Genomic DNA, 23,888 nt, shown 5'->3' with positions numbered 1-23,888 from the left:
AATTTTCCTTGAACGATATATCAGTGTTTCCTGCTTGCAACAATCTATCCTTTACTTTTAATTCTTAATTTGTTTCTTATAACTTTCTAAAAATTAGTGTGTTTCAGTTTCTGCTTTTATCTCTATATTTCTGTAAGTTATTCAATAAAGCCAATATTTATAAAGGTTGCATTCATAACCAAAGTGTCAACATTAATGCAATTATAGATATAATTAAAATGTCATAAGCAGGTTTGTCATGTGTAGCCATGTAAATTGTTCAGTGTACACCCTGTATAAGCATGTCTGGTCCTTGTAAAAGTAATTGTGAGAAAGAAAAATTTTGTGCCAGGTAAAAGTGGCATAAATATGCATAACTTATTGAAGAGGTACATGGCATTGCCAGCTGATTACAGTACAGGGTCTCCTCATTTTCTGCCAGTTTTTAAAAATAAAATCCCTCAGCGGTTAGCTGGGCATGCAACAAAAGACATTTCTTAACATCCCTACATTTAGGTAGGGCCATGTGATAAAGTTATGGCTAATGACATATAGGCAGATGTACTATGTAATATGTCTGGATTGAATTCTAAAGGAAGGGGGTTTATACCCTTCTCTTCTCCCCTATCCTGCTGCCTGCATTGTGGACTTGTTGGCATACCCTAGTCCACAAGGTCAAGGAGGATACCATGTGTGGCAGAGCGTTAAGGTAGAATAAGCCTTGCTCCTAAAGAACTTACAAGACGAAATCACCATTTTCAGACTTTTATGTGGGAGAGAAATGAACTCCAATATGTTTAACCTACTATTATTTGTGTGTATCTGTCATAGCTTCCAATCCTATGTCCAAAATAATAACAGGAATCAAATGTACGGTGAAAGTTAGGTGCGGGGGCCTGATGCGGCGGGGGCCAGACATGGCGGGGATCTCCCTTTTCCGCGTCCTGCGTGGAAAGAGAGATGAACGAACCGGTTCTAAACGGAGGCGGCCAGGGATTGAGAAAATAATAGAAATAAAGAAAACAAGGCACAGAAATAGATTCATGAAGCTGGGAGCCTGGGTGGATCTTTCTGTGCCTGGCTGAGGCCACAGAACCGATCCAGACTGCAAAGCTGAGGCTTTATTTATAATCAGGGACAAACAAGGCAATTGACAATGTTCTTGTAAGTTTCACTTGTTTTGGCAGCACTTGCTGCCCCTCCCACAGCCCACTAGCTACCCAGGAAAGATCTAGGGATCAGTTACAGGATCAAGCTTAATTATGCTTAGAGGACTGAGCCCTCCAAGCTTGGAACTTGTTTGTGGACTTTGCCAGCAGGTCAGTCTGAGGCTTAACCCTATAACCGCTTCCTACAGTAAGGTGCAGCACTGACGTGTTCAGTGCTATCACATATATGTATATAATTTAAAATGAAATTCGGTTAACTGAATACTAACTTTTCTCTTTTCCTTCTGAGAATTTAGGAGGGTAATTCTCAGTAGCTTAAATTATCCCCTATAGTGGACAGTGTAAGTGCTCTGGCCAGGTCCCCTTAAGCCCCCTTTTACTGTATTTTTGTAAATATAGGGAGGGAGGTGGGACACTCTTTTAACATCTAGAATCGTGACTATTTAAAAAAAAACGTGTTTATACTTAAAGTTATTTTATTTCAGTTGTATTGACATATAATTGGCATATAATAAATGTGTTAGTGTAAAGCATACCTTATGATTTGACATATGCATATGCATATAGTATGAAATGATCACCACAATAAGTCTAGTTAACATCCATCACCACACATGGCTCAACATCACTAATCATCAGAGAAATGTCAATCAAAACCACAATGAGATACTACCTCACACCTGTTAGAATGCCTATTATAAAAACAACGAGAAATAATAAGTCTTGGTGGGAATGTAAATTGATACAGCCTCTATGGAAAACAGTATGGAGGTTACTCAGAAAATTAAAAATAGATCTATCATATGATTCACCAGTTCTGCCTCTGGGAAATGAAATCAGTATCTTGAAGAGATATCTGCGCTCCTATGTTTATTGCACTTTATTCACAATAGCCAAGATATGGGAGCAACCTAAATATCCATTGGTGGATGAGGGATAAAGAAAAAGTGACACACACACACACACACACACACACACACACACACACACACGAATATCACTCAGCTTTAAAAAAATGAAGAAAATCCCATCACTTGTGACAACATGGATGTATGTGGAAGACATACTAGTATGCTAAGTGAAATAAGCCAGGAACAGAAAAACAAATACTGCATGATCTCACTTACATGTGGAATCTAAAATAGTCAAACTCATGGAAACAAAGAGTAGAATGGTAGTTTCCAGGAGGTGGGGGACAAAGAAAATTGGGGAAATGTTGGTCAAAAGGTACAAAGTTTTAGTTATGCAGAAAGAATAGATTCTGGAAGTTTAATATACAGTAATGTGACTATAGTTAACAATACTATATTGTAAACTTGAAATTTGCTAAGAATGTTGATATTACATGTTCTCACCACAAAAAATAAATAAAATGCTAACTATGTGAAGTAGATATGGTAATTAGCTTTATTGTGCCAATTATTTCACAATCCTATATAATAAAAGGCTAATATGCAAATCGACCAAATGGTGGAACGACCAGTTGCTATGACGCGCACTGACTACCAGGGGGCAGATGCACAACACAGGAGCTGCCCCCTGGTGGTCAGTGCAGTCCCACAGGGGAACACCGCTTAGCCAGAAGCCGGGCTCATGACTGGTGAAAGCCTCTCCCGCCTCCTCGGAAGCGCTAAGGATGTCCGACTACTGCGGCTTAGGCCTGCTCCCCGCCTTCAGTTGGACATCCCCCGAGGGCTCCCGGACTGCAAGAGGGCGCAGGCCAGGCTGAGGGACCCCCTTCCCCCAGTGCATGAATTTCATGCACATGGCCTCTAGTGTGTACATATATAGACATCAAATCTTACACCTTAAATGCAGCTTTATGTCAATCATGCCTGAATGAAGATGGAAAAACATGTAAAAGTTTAGAATAAACAATTTACGAAAGCTTTTATGTTTTTAAATACCATTTTTCTTTTCTTTCTAGTCAGAATCAGCTGTTCAAGATTTAATTCCTCTTTATCTAGAAATGCATATTGTGGTGGACAAAGTTTTGGTATGTGTTTTTCTTTATTTTAAAATATTTGGTATAAATACATGATTATCCCTTGCTAGATAGGAACTTAAAGATTCTAATAGTCTTACTTGTAAATCATTGAACAGGGAAAACATTTGCAAACTGAAAAAAACCACATAGTCAAAATTATACTAGTTCTATCAGTAATGTTTTATTCGAAATCTTTAAATGGTGCTTCAGCTCTTTGGGGCTTTTGTCCATAATATTTTTTAATAGTAATATTTGTTTTACATGACATTCTTTAAGCTTTTAATTCTTGTTTGCACTTGAAGAGCAGTATGTAGTCTAGAGAATGTTTTGCACTATAAAATATTTATCGGCACAAAAGTGATGATCGTATAGCTACTTGTGGGAAATGCTTACATTAATGTCAGGATTTTTTAAAGCAGTATTTATTAGTGCACCTGTTCCAGTCTATTGTTTACCTGGTTTGAACGCACCTCTAGATGCCCAATTCCCATAAACAATTTGAACACTTCTGAACTTCAGGACCTTGGAGTAATAACTTAGTTTGCACTCAACTCATTCTGGTTTTGTTTCCCCTATATTTCAAAGATTTCAGAAAACAGGGGTAAAAATATATTTTCTAGATTTTGTTTCATTTAATAAGCATTGGGTTGTCACTCCTGTGGACTACCACAGAGAATATAAATTATACTCATTACCAGTTATATTTGTAGGATTGTAGAGCTTTGCCAGGAAGCCAGAGTTGAAGGACAAAGCCAGGTGAGATTTGGAGAAGGATATGATAATACTTGACTTATTAGAGTGTAGGGGGAAGGGTAAAGTGAACATTTAAGAGAAAATTAAGATACTTCCAATAAAGATGACTCAGTTTCCAAGTAATATTTTGGGTTATGGAAGTCATTTTGTTTCAAGATTATGTTATAAATTTTGAGAGTTGTTTTATAAGTTTATTGTCCAAATTGTCAGGTTTGCCAATCATATAATGCTGATTAAACATATCCTTTCTATGTTCTTATACATATTTAGATATTCTTTAATAAACATTGATTGCCTCTGGTCTTACTTTGTTCATCAGTTTATTTTGTTCATTGGATTCCACATGTAAGTGAGACCATGTGAAATTTGCCTTTCTCAGACTGGCTTTCTTTGCTTAGCATAATAATCTTCAGGTCCATCTGTGCTGTTGCAAAGGGTAAGAGTTCCTTCTTTCTTACAGCTGCATAGTATTCCATTGTGTAGATGTAACACATTATTTTTTATCTGCTTATCTACTGATGGGCACTTTGGCTGTTTCCAGATCTTGACTATTGTAAATTATGCTGCTATGAAAATAGGGGTGCATGTGATCTTTCTGATAGGTGTTTTGGGAGAATCACCATTTAAAAATATAGTGTAGTGACTGGATTGCTCGTGAGAAAATTGGAGGAGGAACTATTTAAGAGATTATTTCAACAATCAAGGTATAGTTTATAAATAGGAATTAGTAATAGGAATAGAAAGAAAAAGACAATTATAAAAGTTACTGATAAGATTGAATTAGAAAGGCTTGTAAAATTGATTAGATTTATCCATTCACTTAAATTTATTGAGTATGATCTAGATGACAGTTACTTTTCTACTTATTGGCTATCCAGGAGTGAACCAAACAGAAAAAGTTCTGCTCTCTTGGAATGTATAGTATAGTAAATGTGGAAGGTCATAGATGATAATACCTCTCATTGTAGTAATGGAAATGTAAGCAGGAGCTGATTTTTTGGGTATGGATGAGGAACTTAGTTTGGATATGTTTAATTTGAGGATCATGTGGAACATCAAAGGAATAGTGAACTTCAGAGTTATGATTTATAGATATAGGATTTGACATTTGTAGTTCCATACAACCTATTCAGATTTCAACAATTACACACACACACACACACACACACACACACACACACAGACACACATATATACTCATTTGTGTGTGTGTGCAGTTTTATGTGAAAGTATCACAAATGTAGCCTTGCAAAACTACCCCACAGTCACAACATTCATACCATAACTACAAGATTCTTTTATGTTTTTTTTTAAAATAATAACAGCCATCTCCTCTTCCTACACTTAACCCTGGCAATCACTAATCTGTTCTCTATATCTGTGATTTCAGCAGTATTGGATAAATGTTATCATGTAGTATGTATCCTTTTGAGATTTCTTTTACACTCAGTATACTTTTCTTGAGGTTTATCCAAGCTATTCCATGTGTCAAAAGTTCAGTTCCTTTTTATTACTGAGTAGTATTCCATGGTATGATTATACCACAGTTTGTTTAACCAGTTAACCATTGAGAGATATATAAGTTGTTTCTAGTTTTTGACTTTTATGAATACAACTGTTATGAACACTTATGTGTAGGGTTTTTGTTTGTTTTTGGGTGGAGGTATCAGTTTTTATGTTGCGAGGATGAATACCTAGGACTACAGCTGGGTCATGTGGTAAGTCCATTATTTGTTTTGAAAAATATTCCAAAACTACTTTCCAGAGTGGCTGAATAATTTTACATTCTCGCCAGCATATATGAGTGATTCAATTTACATCCATTTTTAAAAATTTGTTACTGGTTTATTTATAACGGTTCTAACCCCAAAGCAGCCTCAATCCTCTGAAAGTAGATGGAGAGTAAATCTTAAACATGCTGCATAACAAATTTGTATTTAATTTAAAATTAATTTTGTTTTTCAGTATGATTATTTGGGCTCTGATAGCATGTTAGCAACAGATAAAGTCATTGAAATTATTGGCCTTGTAAATTCAGTGAGTATTTTCTTTTTCATACTAATTTTGAAAAATTCATACTAGTTTTAAAATTATAATTTTTGTTAAATTTGATGTGGCATTTCTGAATAATTGTCCACATAAACTGAACATAAATTTATCAAAACATTGAATTAATTTCTCAGTCATTAAAAATAACACAAAGATAATTTTTTCATGTGTTATCTCTTTTGTTTTTAGGTATTTGCCCAACTTAATGTTACTATTGTGTTGTCATCATTGGAGTTGTGGTCAGACAAAAATAAGATTTCCACAGTTGGTGAGGCAGATGAATTATTGCAGAGATTTTTAGAATGGAAAAAATCTTATCTTATCCTAAGGCCTCATGATATTGCATATCTATTCATGTAAGAATAATGTTTCAGTATTCTTAGAAAACAAAGACCTGAGATAATTATGTAGCTTTATTTAGGGAATTTTATTTATTTCTGACTCTTCCAAAAGCAGAGGGGAAGGAAGGGTACAAAACAGAAGTTTTTCAGAAGCAAAAGCTAATGATAATCACTGGTTGACTGGCCTCACAAGAATGTTAAAGGGACATCTTTAGCTGAAATGAAAGTGTAAATCTCACTGATATATATCTATATATCTCCAGACTTAATATAATATAATGTAAAGATGGAAGAGTGGTGTTAATCACTTATAAAGCTACTTATAAAGGTTAAAAGACCAAAGTAGTAAAAACAGTCATAGCTACAATAATTTGTTAAGATAAAAAGATTTAATTGTGACACCAAAAACATAAAATGTGAGGATGGAGGAAGCAAAAATGTAATCTCATAATATGTACAAACTGAAGTTGCTTTGTTACAAATATAAGTTGTTTTATGTAAGTCTCATGCTAACCACAAAGCCAAAACCTATAATATGTACACAAAGGATAAGATAAAAGGAATCTAAGCATACTGTTACAAAATAAATAAATAAATTCCAAAGAAAAAGAGTAAGAGAAGAGGAAACAAAGAGTTATAAACAGCCATAAAAAAATGAATAAAATCGCAGTAAGTACGTAGCTATCAATAATTACTTTAAATGTAAATGGAATAAAATTTCTCTTCAAAAGAATAGCTAAAACAAGTATAAAAAACAAGACCCACATATATGATGCCTGCAAGAGACTCACTTCAGATGTAAGGATGCACACCGAGTATGAAGATATGGAATAATACATTCCATGCAAATGGAAACCAAAAGAATTCTAGGTTAACTATACCTCTATCAGATAAAATTTACTTTAAGGCAAAGAATATAAGAGACAAAGAAGATCATTATCCTATATAATAAAAGCCTAGGAGGTGTCGTGCGATGTCACAAGATGGCCACCACAACATGGCTGCTACAACATGGCTGCCCTCACGTTATCACAAGATGGTTGCCATGAGATGGCTGCCACAAGATGGCCACCACAAGATGGTCACCACAAGATGGCTGGCAGGGAAGGGCAGCTGGGGGTGATTGGGCTGACAGGGGAGGGTAGTTGGGGATGATTAGGCTGGCAGGGGAGCAGTTAGGTGTCAATCAGGCCGGCAGAGGAGCGGTTAGGAGGTGATCAGGCTGGCAGGCAGAAGCAGTTAGGGACAGTCAGGCAGGCAGGCAGGTGAGCGGTTAGGAGCCAGCAGTCTTGGATTGTGAGAGTGATGTCTGAGTGCCGGTTTAGGCCCGATCCCTGTGGGCCTAAACCAGTGGTTGGACTTCCCCAAGGGGTCCCAGATTGGAGAGGGTGCAGGCCGGGTTGAGGGACCCCCTGCCCCCTTGCACGTATTTCGTGCACCAAGCCTCTAGTATAATGATAGAGGGGTCAATTCAAATACATATATGCTTTTTATTTCTTTTTCTTGCCTACTTGCTCTGGCTAGTACTTCTAATACAATGTTAAATAACATTGGTGAGAGTGGGCAACCTAGTCTTATTCCTGATCTCAGAAGAAAAGCTTTCAGTTTTTCACTTTTAAGTATATCAGCTGTTGACTTGTCGTATATGGCTTATATTATATTGAGATATATTCCCTCTATACCTACTTGGTTGAGAGTTATAATGATGTTGAATTTTCTCTAATGCTTGTACTGCGTATATTGAGATGATCATATGATGTTTATCCTTAACTTTGTTAATATGGATTATCACTTTGTTGTTTTTAGGTGTTGAACCATCCTTGCATCCCTGGAGTAATCCTACTTGATCATGGTGTATTGATCCTATTCAATTAAATTTGCTAATATTTTGTTGAGGAATTTTGCAATTATGATCATCATGGATATTGTCCCATATACGTATATTTTTTCATAGTGTCCTTGTCTAGTTTTGGTATCAGAGTAATGCAGAATACAATAATTGAGACTATGAAAAATAGTCTCTCCTTTTTGAAAAATAGTTTGATAATGGTTGATATTAATTATTCTTTAAATGTTTGGTACAATTCACTTGTAATGCCTTTTGGTCCTGGGCTATTGTTTTTTGGGAGATTTTTTTCTTTTAATTTCATTTCTAGTGATTGGTCTGTTCAAATTATCTGTTTCTTTCTGGTTCAGTCTTGGATGGTTATATGTTTTAAGAAATTTATCCATTTTTCTAGGTTGTCCAATTTGTTTCATGGTCTTCTTTAATGATCTTTGTATTTCTGTGGTATCAGTTGAAATATCTCCTTTTTTCATTTCTGATTTTATTTATTTGGGTTTTCTTTCCCTTTCTTTTAGATTTGCCTGTCTACAGGTTTGTAAAGTTTATCCTTTTGGAGAAGCCAGCTCTTAGTTTCACTGATTATTTTTTCTATTTTTTAGTCTCTGTTTCATTTTTTTTTTCACTCGGATCTTTATTACTTTCTTCATTTTACTTACTTTGGTGTTTGTCTATTCTTCGTTTTCTAGTTCCTTTAATTGGAAAATTATATTGTTTATTTGGGATTTTTCTCATTTCTTGAGGTAGGCCTCTATAGCAGTGGTTCTCAACCTTTCTAATGCCACAACCCTTTAATACAGTTCCTCATGTTGTGGTGACCCCCAACCATAAAATTATTTTCGTTGCTACTTCATAACTGTAATTTTGCTACTGTTATGAATCGTAATGTAAATATCTGTGTTTTCTGATGGTCTCAGGCTCTACAGCAGTGGTTCTCAACCGTGGGTCTCAGCAGTGGGTCACTAGCTGTTCAGTTAGTTCTCTAACACTGTTATCATGACCCACAGGTTGAGAACCGCTAGCAAGGTCACCTAAGACCATTGGAAAACATGGATATTTACATAACGATTCGTAACAGTAGCAAAATTACAGTTATGAAGTAGCAACAAAAATAATTTTATGGTTGGGGGGTCACCACAACATGAAGAACTGTATTAAAGGGTCGCGGAATTAGAAAGATTGAGAACCACTGCTCTATAGCTATGAACTTTCCTCTTAGAACTGCTTTTGCTGCATTCCATACATTTTGGAATGTTGTGTCCTTATTGTTATTTGTCTCAAGGTAGGTTTTGATTTTCTGTTTCATTTCTTCTTTGATATATTGGTGTTGAGTAGGATGTTGTTTATTCCCCATGGATTTGTATTTTTTCAATTTCCTTTCTATAGTGGATTTCTAGTTTCCTGCCATTGTGTTTAGAAAAATGCTTTATATAATTTCAGCCTTCTTGAATTTATTGAGGCTTGTTCTGAGACCTTATGTATGGTCTCTTCTGTGCGGGGAATAATGGCTGAGGGCATCTTTCTTAGCACTGAGCAGTGCTGCTTTCGGGGAACAGTGACGTGACTAAGTTGAAACTATTCTTACCTTCTTTGGAGCACCTGTTCTTGGATTTTTATTTTTAATTCTTTTTTGTGTGTGTTCTTAGATTTTTAAAAATATATATTTTTATTGATTTCAGAGAGGAAAGGAGAGGGAGAGAGAGGTAGAAACCATTGTTGCTGTGGAGACATGGTGGCTGAAAACACTTTAGTCTGCCATCTTGCTTATGCCAATCTACAAGATTAATACTAGTACTTTATCTCCACTTGCTTGTAATTTACAAGGGAAAAATAATTGGGGGTGGGTGGGATTGATTCAAAGTAACATTTAAAAGTCAAATTAAAGAAGTGGTAATTAAATTAGAAGTGGGAAGGCAAAGTTAGGCACACTTAAATTCGTATAAAGGAGGTTTAAAACATCCCAGGTTATGGAATCAATGAGACTAAAATAATTTCTGGTTATTTTAAAAAACTATGCACTTACATATAAAGTGTATGTATTCTCATAGATGAAACTATAGCTGAACCTTTGAAGGAGGTTAAGGATATCAGAAACATTGAAGAAGTAAAACATTAGATCTTGACAACTGCTTTGATGTGGAGACTAGGTGGTGGGCAATATTAAGTAAAAACTATTATTGAGTTCAGCTCATCAATGGTATGCATAGATTTTTTTTTTGGTGGGGGAGGTTACCTAATTAGAGAACTATCTTGGACAAAAAAAGAGTGTAAACAATATTGGAATGTAAAGCCAAAGTTGGGTGTTAGGAGCAAATGCTTGAAAACAAGTGCTGGAGGGGTTAGGTATAAACATAATAAGGCAGCAGTGGATGCACCATGCAGTTGTGAAGTAAAGTGCAGTTGACACCAAAGGGGCACTTCAAATTAAGAATTGAATACCAAGCTTGTTTACATATATCCTGGAATGTTTTTTTTGATGTGGGTTCTAAAGATGACATTAATATTGGGAGCTTCTATATCCTTGTGGTTGAGAGTATGGATCTGGATTCAGATTGTCTAAATTCCAGTCCTTTAGTGGCACTTATCATTTGTGCTACATTGAGAATGTTACCATATTTAGCATCTGATGTTTGATTTTTTAAAATGGGCATAAAAATAATATATTTCACTGGCTTATTTGAATATTAAATGGAATAATTTATGTAGATCTCTTAAAATAGTGCTATTATTACACAACTAGAGGCCTGGTGCATGAAATTCGTGCACGGTGTGTGTGTATGTGTGTGTGTGTGTGTGTGTGTGTGTGTCCCTCAGCTCAGCCTGCACCCTTTCCAATTTGGGACCCGTAGCCTGCTCTCTCCAGCTCTGTGGCTGCCACCATTTTTCTTGGGATTTATCTTCTATAATTGAAACTTTGTAGAGGTAGAAACATCAATGATGAGAGAGAATCATTAATTGGCTGCTTCCTGCACACCCCCTACTGGGAATCGAGCTGCAACTGGGCATTTGCTCTTGACTGGAATCAAACCCAGGACCCCTCAGACCGCAGGCCAATGCTCTATCCACTGAGCTGAACCTGCTAGAGCTATTCTTGGATTTTCTTTTTCACTCCAATGGGGCACTGTGACCTTTCCCCTGGACTCTTGGACTCTCACAATGGTATTCTCATCTCCATCCTTTAGTGGAGGCCTGGGCCAGCCAGGGTGTGTGGAAAGCTTGGCTTCCTCCATTGCTGGGGAAACCCAAGCCTCCCTCCTACTCTCTGTGGCAGTAGCCATCTTGGTTGGGGTTAATTTGCATACTCACTCTGATTGGCTGGTGGGCGTGGCTTTGTGGGTGTAGCAGAGTGATGGTTAATTTGCATATTACTCTTTTATTAGGTAGGATAATTTATATGGGCTGTTACTCAAAGCAGAAATAACATTACATTGTAGAATAAGAAAGTTATTCTTCTGAGAAACTGATGATCTTTTCTAAATGAGGATGAATATTTTCAATCCATACATTAAAACTATTAGTTGTCATTCAGAAAAATGCTTATAATTAAAATGTTTGATTAAAGTCTTTGGTACACTAACCAACTGTGATGAGAACAGTAAAGGAAACCAACAAAACTTGGATTCATTGGATAAGTTTTAGAAATCCAAAGATCTTACTTTCATTTAATTAATAAAACCTTCTTAATTTGAAACAATCAAGTACACATGGAAGATTGTACCTCAATTTGTTTCAGACTAGGATTTTATGAACTACAGATAAATTTTTAGCAGGAATTCTCACATTTGAAATGTTTGTTGAAATGAATTATTAATGTATACTTATTTTATTTAGGTATAGAGATTATCCAGATGAAGTGGGAGCAACATTTCCTGGAAAGATGTGTAGTGCTCATTATTCTGCAGGGATTGCTTTGGTCTGTAATTAATTTAAAACTATATATTTAAGAATTACTTAATATTATAGTATTATTTTATATAGTTTACATTTATATTTACACTTAGAAATTGCATTTATTTTCAATAACTTAAAAATTTGAAGTATAAAAGAAAATTTGAAGTGTATAGAAGGAAATGTATTCTGTAGAATAAGTGTCTTGTTGCAATTATTTAGAAGTTAAAAGTGAAATAAAAATATCAAATGTATATGCATTATTTAACATATAGAATAGTGTATCATGAAAAATTATCTGCAAAGAAATTTCTGTAACCCGAGTAGAATTTTGCTAAGTTGGAGAAATAGTCTAACAGATAAAATAGCTTCAAAATAAAAACAAATGAAAAGGATAATAAAAAAATTACAAAATATTTCAAATAGTATTTAGAATAAACTTCTATGTGTATTTTAAATATTTATAATACTGAAATATTTTATATAAATAAATTATTTGGACAATTAGATGCATCATGGAAAGGTGAAGTAATTGTTGAGTTACTTACCTACCCTTTTCATTCTTTTAAAAAACAAGTTTAAGCCCAACCGGGGTGGCTCAGTGGTTGAGCATCAGCCTGTGAATCAGGAGGTCACAGTTCGAGTCCTGGTCAGGGCACATGCCTGGGTTGCAGGCTCGATCCCCAGTGGGAGGCATGCAGGAGGCAGCTAATCAATGATTCTCTCTCATCATTGATGTTCTATCTCCCCCACTACCTTCTTCTCTGAAATCAATATAATCAATAAAAATATATTAAAAACAAGTTTAAGTACTATATATATTTTTAAGTTAGAAAATAATTTTATTTATGTCGATTTTTTAAAGTACATATGAGAACGTATAAGGAAACTCATAACCTGGCCTCTTCACATTCAGGAAGCAATCAATATACATATTTAGCCCACTGTATTTATTATGTATGCTAGAGTCCCGGTGGACAACATTTGTGCATTGGGGGTTGGTGGGGTCCCTCAGCCTGGCCTGTGCCCCTTTGCAGTCCAGGTTCCCCTGCGGGAGATGTCTGCCTGCTGGCCTAGGCCCAGGCCTAAGCTGGCAGTTAGACATCCCCTGAGGGGTCCTTAGTGCTGCCTTGGAGGTGGGAGAGGCTACCGCCACTGCCGCTGGCTCGCCAGCCATAAGCTCAGCTTCTGGCTGAGTGGGGCTCCCCCTGTGGGAGCACACTGACCACCAGGGAGCAGCTCCTGCATTGAGCATCTGCCACCTGCTGGTCAGTGCACGTCATAGCAACTGGTCATTCCACCATTTGGTTGATTTGCATATTAGGGTTTTGTTATATAGGATATCCTTATTATTTTAATATTTATAAAAATATTTATTAAAATATAGTATTATATACTATATGTATATATACATATTATATAATGCATATTATACATAAGATACTTTTTAATATTTATATTTTTGTTATTTATATTTTATTATTTAAGTAGTACCTATTTACCTTAGATAATGTCCATTTATTATGTGCTATGAAAAATAAGAGATGTACAATAGCTGTACACTTCTTATATTCATTGTCTATAGAACTTAAGTACTTTATATACAGATTGATTTAATAATTAAACCAAGAGATAGGATTTTACAGTATTTTGAATATATAAATAATATTAACTATTGAATAAAAAATATATTATTACTAAAGGCCCAGTTCATGGATTTGTGCACCAGTGGGGTCCTTTTGGCCTGGCATGCACCTGCTTGCAATCCGGGACCCATTGAGAGATGTCAGACTGACAGTTTTGGTCCGATCCCCGCAGGCCAGGCTGAGGGACCCCACCGGTGAATGAAGCCATGCACTGGGCCTCTAGTATGCATATAAGATCTTTGGTCAACCTCTTCCTGCCTCCTCCTCCTCCCTTCCCTCTGAGATTCATCAGTCTGTTCCATGTTTCCATGCCTGTGCATTGAGCATTTGCCCCCTGGTAGTCAGTACGTGTCATAGCTACCGGTCAAATTGTTAAATGGTCGCTTAGGCTTTTATATATATAGACTAGTGGCCCAGTGCACAAAATTCGTGCACGGGGGTGTGTGTCCCTCATTCCAGCCTGCATCCTCTCCAATCTGGGACCCCTTGAGGGATGTCCGACTGCCCGTTTAGGCCCAATCCTGGTAGGGTTGGGCCTAAACGGGCAGTCGGACATCCCTCTCACAATCCAGGACTGCTGATTCCCAACTGCTCGCCTGCCTGCCTTCCTGATCGCCACTGACCGCTTCTGCCTGCCAGCCTGATCACCCCCTAACCACTCCCCTGCCAGCCTGATTGATGCCTAACTGCTCCCCTGCCAACCTGGTCACCCCTAACTGCCCTCCCCTGCAGGCCTGGTCGCCCCCAACTTCCCTCCTCTGCTGGCTTGGTCACCCCTAACTGCCCCCCCCCCTGCAGGCTTGATTGCCCACAACTGCCCTCCCTTGCAGGCCTGGTCCCTCCCAACTTCCCTCCCCTGCTGGCCATCTTGTGGTGGCAATCTTGTGTCCACATGGAGGCAGCCATCTTTGACCATATGGGGGCAGCCATCTTGTGTGTTGGAGTGATGGTCAATTTGCATATTAAAATTTTATTCGATAGGATAGAGGCCAGGTGCACGGTTGGGAGCCAGCTGGTTTTCCCTGAAGGATGTCCTGGATCAGGGTGGGGGTTCCCTTGGGGCATAGGGTGGCCTGGGCAAGGAACCTGCAGTGGTTTGCAGGCTGGCCACGCTCCCTGGTGACCCAAGTGGAGGCCCTGGTATCTGGGATTTATTGATCTTCTGTAATTGAAACTTTGTAGCCTTGAGTGGAGGCCAAGGGCAACTCCTCCATTGCCAAGGGCAACTCAAGCCTCCTGCTCTCTCCAGCTCTGTGGCTGCTGCCATTTTTGTTGGGATTTATTTATCTTCTATAATTGAAACTTTGTAGCCTTGAGTGCAGGCTTGGGCTGGCCAGGGTGTGCGGAAAGCTTGGCTTCCTCCATTGCTGGGAAACCTAAGCCTCCTGCTCGTTCCATGGCCACAGCCATCTTGGTTGGGTTAATTTGCATACTTGCTCCTGATTGGCTGTTGAGTGTCACTTGTGGGGGTAGTGTAGTAATGGTTAATTTGCATATTACTCTTTTATTAGATAGGATGCATCATTGTAACCTTTATGATTTTCATGAGCATTTGGTTGTTTCTCTTTTTTTCTGTTACAAACAATATTTAATAAGCATTCCTGTACATACCCCTTCCAATCTCCATATTATCTTTTTTTTTTTTTTGTAAAAACAGAAACCAAGAATAAGAATGTCTGCTTTTAGATAGGCAATACTCTTGCTCATATAGAGGCCTTAATTTCTTAGCTATTTTTGTAGCTAGTTTTTTTCTAAGTTTCATCCAATGTTATGAAAGCAGAAATAACATTTGTAACTTCAAGGAAGCTTCTTTAAAGGGATGGTACCTGTTCTTCATTGTGGCTTTTCTTGAATCTGCTGTTGAAAATGCCATATGAAGACAAGTGCTTTATTTAAAAAAGATGTAATAGGAAGCTGGAAGGTGCTCAGATCCCTGAAAACCAAGAAGCTTCTTTTATGTATGTGAGAAATTTATTTCTATTTAAGTCAATTTTATGTTGAATTTTCTATCTCATGCAATTACATTGAATCCTAGCAATTTAGGAGTATTTATTGTACATAGAATAGAACTGGATCAATTTTCTCTATTGAATATGAAAATATCTATATTTTAATCATTTCAGTTTAAATTATGAATATTCTTTTGCTTATCAATAGTTTTGGAATTAATGTTAGCACCTTATTTTTCATTTTTTTCCTGTTTATTTCTTTGCCTCTACCGCTTTGCCAACAGTCTAATATCACTAAGGAAAATTATAAATAACCTTCTTTTAGGAAAAAAGAAAGTGATCCTAAATGGGAGATCTGAGTCAGAGGGAATAAAGAGTAATAAAAAAATAGTTTGAATATGGCCTGCAAGCATCAATAATAGTTGTGTCTGGTGAGATCAAAATAGACACAATATTAAATTCAAACAAGTGACAATAATGTATCATAGGTGACAGTCTGATAACATAGTCTAAGCTGTGGCTGGAAAGCATGTGCCAATTTAGGGACCACATTTCTCTGACCTCATATAAGAGGGAGCCATGTTTCATAAATAGGAGCAATGTGTGTCATTACTTGGTTGGTGCAGTTAAAACTTGTGTGAGCCTTTCCCCTGGTGAGCTTAATGAAAAATCTATAATAATAAAAGGGTAATATGCTAATTAGATGGGACAGCTGAATGACCTTCTGGACATCATTCCAGACATTCTTTCAGGATGGCTAAGGTGATGGATATCACAGCAAATGGCCATACTATAATTGATAGTAAGACTTATTTACCATAAATCATCAGTGATTAAAACAGCGGTAGACAAATAGACGATAGATTAGAATAGAAAGTTTAGAAATAGACAAATGATAGGCATTAAAAAAAAAATCCTCACCTGAGGACATTTTTTCATTGATTTTTAGAGAGAATGGGAGAGAGAGAGGGAAAGACAGAGAGAAATATTGATCTGAGAGAAAGACATCAATTGGTTGTCTCTTGCATATGCCCTGACCTGGGCCTGCAACCTCCCTGCTAGGGAGGATCCTGCAACCAAGGTATGTGCCCTTGATTGGAATCAAACCCTGGAATCAATCCACTGGCTGATGCTCTATGCACTGAGCCAAACTGGCTAGGGCTATATTAAAATTTTTACAAAGATGATTGTCATGTACTTCCTAGTGGGCAATGTTTTTTTATTGAGCTAATATTGGTATATTACATTATACTTAAAGTTTCAGGTGTACAACATAATTTGACATCAGAATACACTGCAATGTGATAACCAAAAGTCTGATAATAGTGGATAGTCTTTTTGATAAATGTAATTTCACTTTTATTCAAAATATAAAACCTAGGTAGATTGTATATCTATATGTAAAATTAAACATAAATCCTTGGAAGGTAAAAAAGGAACATAGCTTCATGACTATGGGCATAGGGAAAGTTTTCTTAAAGTGGACACACAAAAAAAACTAATGATAAAGGAAACTTTGGATGCATTAGACCACATCAAATTAAGGAAATTTTGTTCATGAAAAGACATTAAGAGAGTGAAAAAACAAGCCACAGAGTAGGGAAAGTATTTGCAATGTATGACTATGAACGACTCATACTGAATATATAAAATGCTCCCACAAATCAATAAAAAGGCTAATGCAATAGAAAATTGACAAGATACTTGAATAAATACTTCACACAAAAAGCCAATTTGTCAGAAATATATGAGATGCAAGTTAAAACTTAATGAAATATTTACCTTATGCCCATCAGAAATGATAACAAAAAACAGCACTAAGTGTACCATTCTCCTTGGCAAGGAGGTTATATGTGTACTTGTTAAACATGAGAAGCCTAATCCAAGAATGTGATTTCCCTTGATACCAGTTCCTATATCATTGAGAATGATAGCAGGAAGCAGATATCACTCTTAAACTCAGTGTTTTGTCATGTGGGCACTTCATAAGCTCAGAGGTGGATATTATGTGGATTATTCTAAGTGTACATGAGAGCTGTCATAAGAAATTAGGTAACTTGAAGATCATGGTTCAGATAGCCGAAATATAATTAAAAACAGCCCTTTTATATACTTACTATGTTAATTATGCAAATGTTTAATGAGGGTAAAGCCTGGCACCAACTCAGTATGCTTATCCTATATAATAAAAGGGTAATAGGCAAATCGATTGAATGGTGGAACAACCGGTTTCTATGACACACACTGACCACCAGGGGGCAGACAATCAATGCAGGAGCTTCCCCCTCGTGGTCTGTGTGCTCCCATGGGGGAGCGGGGAGCGCTGCTCAACCAGAAGCCAGGCTGATGGCTGGCAAACGCGGCAGTGTCAGGAGCCTCTCCCACCTCTGCGGCCATGGGAGCGGGCCTAAGCCATCAGTCGGACATCCCCTGAGGGCTCCCAGACTGCGAAAGGGCACAGGATGGGCTGAGGAACAGCCCCCCTTCCTCCCCCCCCAGTGCACAAATGTCATGCACCGGGCCTCTAGTATCTCAATAAAATTTCATAAGAAGAGCGTCTGCTTCTCACCACAGTGTCCAAGGAGCTGTATTTATCTATTCTTAAAGTACTTGATAGAACAATAAAAGTGTTCAAAATATTTTTAACACCCTTCAATGAATTGTCTTTCATTTTCATTTTCTTTGTTGTTAATGCAGTATTCTGAGGATATAACTTTGGAGGCATTTTCAGTAATTGTTACCCAGATGTTGGGACTCAATCTGGGAATATCGTATGACTCAAATAAGTGCCATTGTTCAGGAGCCATTTGTGTAATGAATGCAGAGGCTGTGTAAGTTTTTAAATACTATTTAAAGATTTGTTTTAAGCAGTTGAAGCACAACTATAGTGTTTACTTATAGCACACATTAGCTATAAATGGACTAACTACTATGAAATATAAACAGAAAATAGTCAGTGTAAGAGGAGCATGGAGGGAGATGTACCATTAAGAACAGTCAAGGATAACAAATCCAATCTGCAAGATACATTATCAGACAAAATAGACTTTACAATAAAGGCTATAAAAGAGACAAATGAGAACATAATGATAAAGGGAATAATCCAACAAGAGGATATAATCCTTGTAAACATTTATGCACCCAACATAGGAACACCTAAATAAAAAAAGCAAACTGATGGTCATAAAGTGAGAGATCAACAGTAATACAGTCATATGAGGGGATTTTAATATATATACCCAGAAGTGGGAATTTTGGATCATATGGGTTGCTATATTTTTATTTTTTTGAGGAACCTCTCTACTATTTTTTGTAGCAGCAGTGCCAATTTACATTCCCATCAATAGTGTTCCAAGGTTTTGATTTCTTCACAATCTTGACAGCACTTATTATTAAAAAAAAATGAGCCATTCTGACATGTGTGAGGTGATATCTCATTGTGGTTTGGACTTGCATTTCCCTGATGTTTAGTGATTTTTGTGCACCTTGCCATTTATATGTCTTCTCTTTAAGCCTTTATCCATTTTCTAGTCCGTTGTTTGTTTTTGCTATTGAGTTGCACTTAATTTTGTTTTCATAAGGACATATGTTCCAGTGATTAAATCATATGATTTCCTCAATAATGATTTTGGCCTCTCAGCTTTCATTATGAACATTTATAATTTTTTATTGAATTTTATGTTTCAAAATTAATTAATTTATATAATAGAATTTTGTTTTCAAGAGTATGCTGCAACAACATTATACGGATTCATCTTTAGGCAGTCCAGTGGTGTGAAGACTTTTAGCAATTGCAGTTTGAGTGACTTTAAAAGTTTCCTTTTAAATATGGGTGCCAAATGCCTTCAGAATAAGCCACAAATGCAAGTGGCTCCAAAAGCAGTCTGTGGCAACGGCAAAGTGGAGAGTCCTGAAGTTTGTGACTGTGGTACTGAGGATGTAAGTCTGATAACTAGGAAAATTGATTAGTACATTTATTGTTGTAGTTAATCTCTTTGTGAAATTAAGGTTGAAATACATGCAAGAATATACTGTCTAAGTTATACAGATGAAAAAGTTTTGAACAAGTATAAAATGTACTCCAAAGATATAATGCTGATAGGAAAAATGGGAGTTTAGAATGAGGTTTCTGGTACCAGACTAAATATATAAGATCTTTCCAAACCTATGCTTAACCTTTGGACATTTTATAAATGTCTTATTGAATATTAATGTGATAATGGGCTATCAAGTATCCTTTAGGGTCTGACTTCACAGTGGTAAGAGATATCTGTGTTAATATTACAGTCTGAACAATTGGGGGATTTTGATGGGAAATCCTGAAACTCTGAATGCAAAAGGTCCAGGATATGATTATAGACAATGAAGTATTTGTAGCAATACAGCAGATGTCATAGATTTCTATGATTACAAAATAAATAGATGGAAATAATATTAGGGTTTGATATGTACATGGGTTTGAATATACTTGTGCATATATCTTGTTGTTTTTAATTACTGTGCCTTTATTTGGTATTATGTTTTACCATTTGGTAGAACAAGTTTTCTCTCTTTATTCTTTATTTATTTTCAAATTATTTTTATTGGGGCATAATCTACATACGATAAAATGTACTAATTTTAAATATACAGATTGATGAATTTCGACAAATGTATATAAGCATTGGTGAAGACTTTTTTCATTATACCCCGAACTTGGTCATTATACCCAAAAGTTGCAGTCATTTCCATCTATTCTCAACTTTAGACAACTTCTGATTTTGTCAGTTTTACCTGATCAAGAAAGTCATATGAGTCCTGGCCAGTTTAGATCAGTGGCTAGAGCATTGGCCTGCACACGAAAGGGTCTTAGGTTTGATTCTAGGTCAAGGGCATGTACCTGTGTTGCAGGTTTGATACCTGGCCCTGGTCAGGGCTCGTGTGGGAGGTAAACAATCCATGTGTCTCACATTGATGCTTCTGTCACTCCTGCTCCCTTCTTCCTTCCTCTCTCTCTAAAAAAATCAATGGAAAAATATTCTCGGGTGAGGATTAACAACAAAAAAAAGTCATATGAAAGAAATGATACAACACATATTCTCTGTATCTAGCTTCTTCCTTTCAATACAGTATTTTTTGAGATTCAGCCACATTGTTTTATGTCATACTAGTCTTTCCTTTTTATTTTGAGTTATATTTTATTGTTTGGATATACCACAATCTGTTTTTCCATCCATTTAATAATTGCCATTTGAATGAAAGAGTAGTAATATGCAAATTAACCATCAATCCGCTACACCCACAAGCCACTCCCACAGCCACGCCCACCAGCCAATCAGAGCGAATATACAAATAAACCCAACCAAGATGGCTGCGACCACAGAGAGCAGGAGGGAGGCTTGGGTTTCCCAGGCAATGGAGGAAGCCAAGCTTTCCGCCTGCCCTTGCCAGCCTAGGCCTTCATTCAAGGCTACAAAGTTTCAATTATAGAAGATACATAAATCCAAACAGAAATGGCAGCAGCCACGGAGCTGGAAAGAGCAGGAGGCTAGGGTTGTCCCCGAGATGGAGGAAGCCAACCTTTCTGCACACCCTGGCTGGCCCAGGCATCCGCTTAAGACTACAAAGTTTCAATTATAGAAGATACATAAGTTCCAACAGAAATGGCTGCTGCCATGGAGCAAGCAGAAGGCTTGACTCCGCTCCAGGCTATAAAGTTTCAATTGTAGAAGATAAATAAATCCCAGATACCAGGACCTCCGCTTGGGTCGCCAGGGGGTGTGGCCAGCCTGCAAACCACCACAAGCCCCTCGCCCCTGCCACCCTATGCCCCAAGGGAACCCCCACCCTGATCCAAGACATCCTTCAGTGCAAACCAGCCGGCCCCTACCCATGCACCAGGCCTCTATCCTATCTAATAAAAGAGTAATATGCAGATTGACCATCACTCCAACACACAAGATGGCTGCCCCCATGTGGTCAAAGATCCTGCCCCCATGTGGACACAAGATGACCAGCAGGGGAGGGCAGTTGGGAGGGACCAGGCCTGCAAGGGAGGGCAGTTGGGGGTGATCGAGCATGTAGGGGAGGGTAGTTAGGGGTGACCAAGCCAGCAGAGGAGGGAAGTTGGGGGCGACCAGGCCTGCAGGGAAGGACAGTAGGGAGGGACACAAGCCTGTAGGGGAGAGCAGTTGGGGGGATCAGGCCTGCAGGGGAGGGCAGTTAGAGGTGACCAGGCCTTCAGGGGAGGCAGTTAGGGGCAAACAGGCTGGCAGGGAGCAGTTAGGCATCAATCAGGCTGGCAGGGGAGTGATTAGGGGATGATCAGGCTGGCATGCAGAAGCGGTTAGGGGCAATCAGGAAGGCAGGCAGGCGAGCAGTTGGGAGCCAGCAGTCCTGGATTGTGAGAGGGATGTCCGACTGCCCACTGGGATCAGGCCTAAACGAACAGTCCGACATCCCTTGAGGGGTCCCAGATTGGAGAGGGTGCAGGCTGGGCTGAGGGACACTCCCCACCCCTGTGCACGAATTTTGTGCACCGAGCCTGTAGTCTATTTAATAATGGACATTTTGAATTGTTAATTGAAGTGGGCCATTATTCTGAACTCCTAAAATAATTGCTGGGTCATATAATAAGTGTATTTTTATGAGAAACTTCCAAACTATTTTCCAAAATGGCAGTATCATTTTATAATCCTATCAGCAGTATATGAAACTTCGCCTCCACATCCTCATCAAAAATTGATATTGCAGCCTTTAAATTTTAGCCATTCCAATGATTTTGATTTGTATTTCCTTGATGACATGTTGAGCATGTTTTCATGTCCTTATTGGCCACTTGTTGTTTGAATAATATGTTTAAATACTTTGCCAGTTTTAAAAATGAAGTTGCTTATTTTTTTATTATCAACTTTAAATAGTTCTTTGTATAGGCTGGATACCAGTTCTTTGTCAGACATGATATTACAAATATTTGTTTTCAATGTATGGCTTACTCATTCAGTTTCTGAACCAAGTTTTTGAATAGCAGGCATTACTTATTTTTATAAAGTCCAATTTATAACTTTTTCTGCTATGGCCATGCTTTTTATATTTTAATAAATCTTTGCTTACCCAAGGTAATAAATATTTTCTATGTTTTCTGCTAGAAGTTATACAATTATAACTTTTAAATTTAGCCTGTGATACATTCGTTTTTATATTTGAGAGATTTGGGCTAACATTCATTATCCTCCATGTGAATATAGGTTTTTTTCTAGCAGTATTTGTTAAAGTAACTATCTTTCACCATTGTTTTATCTTAACACTTTATGAAAATAAGTTACCACACATGTTTATCTATCCCTGAATTTTTTTCTGTTTTTTAACATATGTCCATTATTATGCCAATTCCACACTCTCTTAATTAATGTACTTTTACAGTAAATCTTGAAAACATAGTGTAAACCATCCAACTTTACTTTTATTTTCCCATATAGCTTTACTATTCTAGTATCTTTGTATTTCCACATTAATTAGAGAATCAGCATGTGAATGTAGGAACTTTGATTGGAACTGTGTTGCATTCATACATCAATTTTCTGGAATTACTTTCTTACCAATACTGGGTCTGTCTGTCTATGCCATGGTGTTAAATTTACGTCTTCTTCTTTTAAAAAAATTTTTTTACTGATTTTATTGGGATGAAGTTGGTTAGTAAAATTATATAGGTTTCAACTGTATAATTCTAAAATACATCATTTGTATATTGTAGTATGTGTTCACTACTCATAGTATAGTCTCCTTTTATCCCCCCTTTACCCTCTTCTTCCACTCCCCATTCCCTTTTCCCTCTGATAATCACCATACTGTTGTTGTGTCTTTTTTTTCATTTTAGTTTTTTACTTATTCTCTTCACCTTTTCAACCTAACCCCCAAACCACCTCCCCTCTGAAAGCTGTCAGTTTGTTCTCTGTGTTTATGAGTTAGTTTGTATTATGTTTGTTAGTTTCTTTGTTCATTAAATTCCACATATAAGAAAAATCATGAGGTATTTTATCTTTCTCTGACTCACTTATTTCACTTAGCATAATTATCTCCAGGCCCATCCAAAAAGGTGAGTTACTTCTTTTTTTTTACTGCTGTGTAGTATTCCATTGTGTAAATGTACCACAGCTTTTTTTTATTTTATTTATTTATTTATTTATTTATTTATTTATTTATTTATTTATTTTACCCATTCATCTACAAAAGGGCACTTGGGCTGCTTCCAAATCTTGGCTATTGTAAGTAGCATGGCAATGAACATAAAGATGTATATATTCTT

At 37.1% G+C, this 23,888-nt stretch overlaps 1 protein-coding gene across 2 annotated transcripts in view; it reads left to right on the top strand.

The window, feature by feature from the left end:
• LOC103290325 (disintegrin and metalloproteinase domain-containing protein 32) overlaps window positions 1-23,888 on the top strand; it is a 105,261-nt gene that overhangs the window by 20,172 nt on the left and 61,201 nt on the right. For both annotated transcript variants that reach the window (XM_008146239.3, XM_054720032.1), the window contains exons 7-12: window positions 3,076-3,144; window positions 5,854-5,925; window positions 6,127-6,293; window positions 11,953-12,034; window positions 18,302-18,435; window positions 19,366-19,543. In XM_008146239.3, the coding sequence (XP_008144461.3) occupies window positions 3,076-3,144; window positions 5,854-5,925; window positions 6,127-6,293; window positions 11,953-12,034; window positions 18,302-18,435; window positions 19,366-19,543 (702 nt within the window). The remainder of the gene's footprint in view (window positions 1-3,075; window positions 3,145-5,853; window positions 5,926-6,126; window positions 6,294-11,952; window positions 12,035-18,301; window positions 18,436-19,365; window positions 19,544-23,888) is intronic.

Source organism: Eptesicus fuscus, chromosome 8, assembly GCF_027574615.1.
Source record: "Eptesicus fuscus isolate TK198812 chromosome 8, DD_ASM_mEF_20220401, whole genome shotgun sequence".
Taxonomy (NCBI): Eukaryota; Metazoa; Chordata; class Mammalia; order Chiroptera; family Vespertilionidae; genus Eptesicus; species Eptesicus fuscus.
Note: the sequence above shows the minus strand (reverse complement) of the source record. Positions and strands in the feature narration are given on the sequence as shown.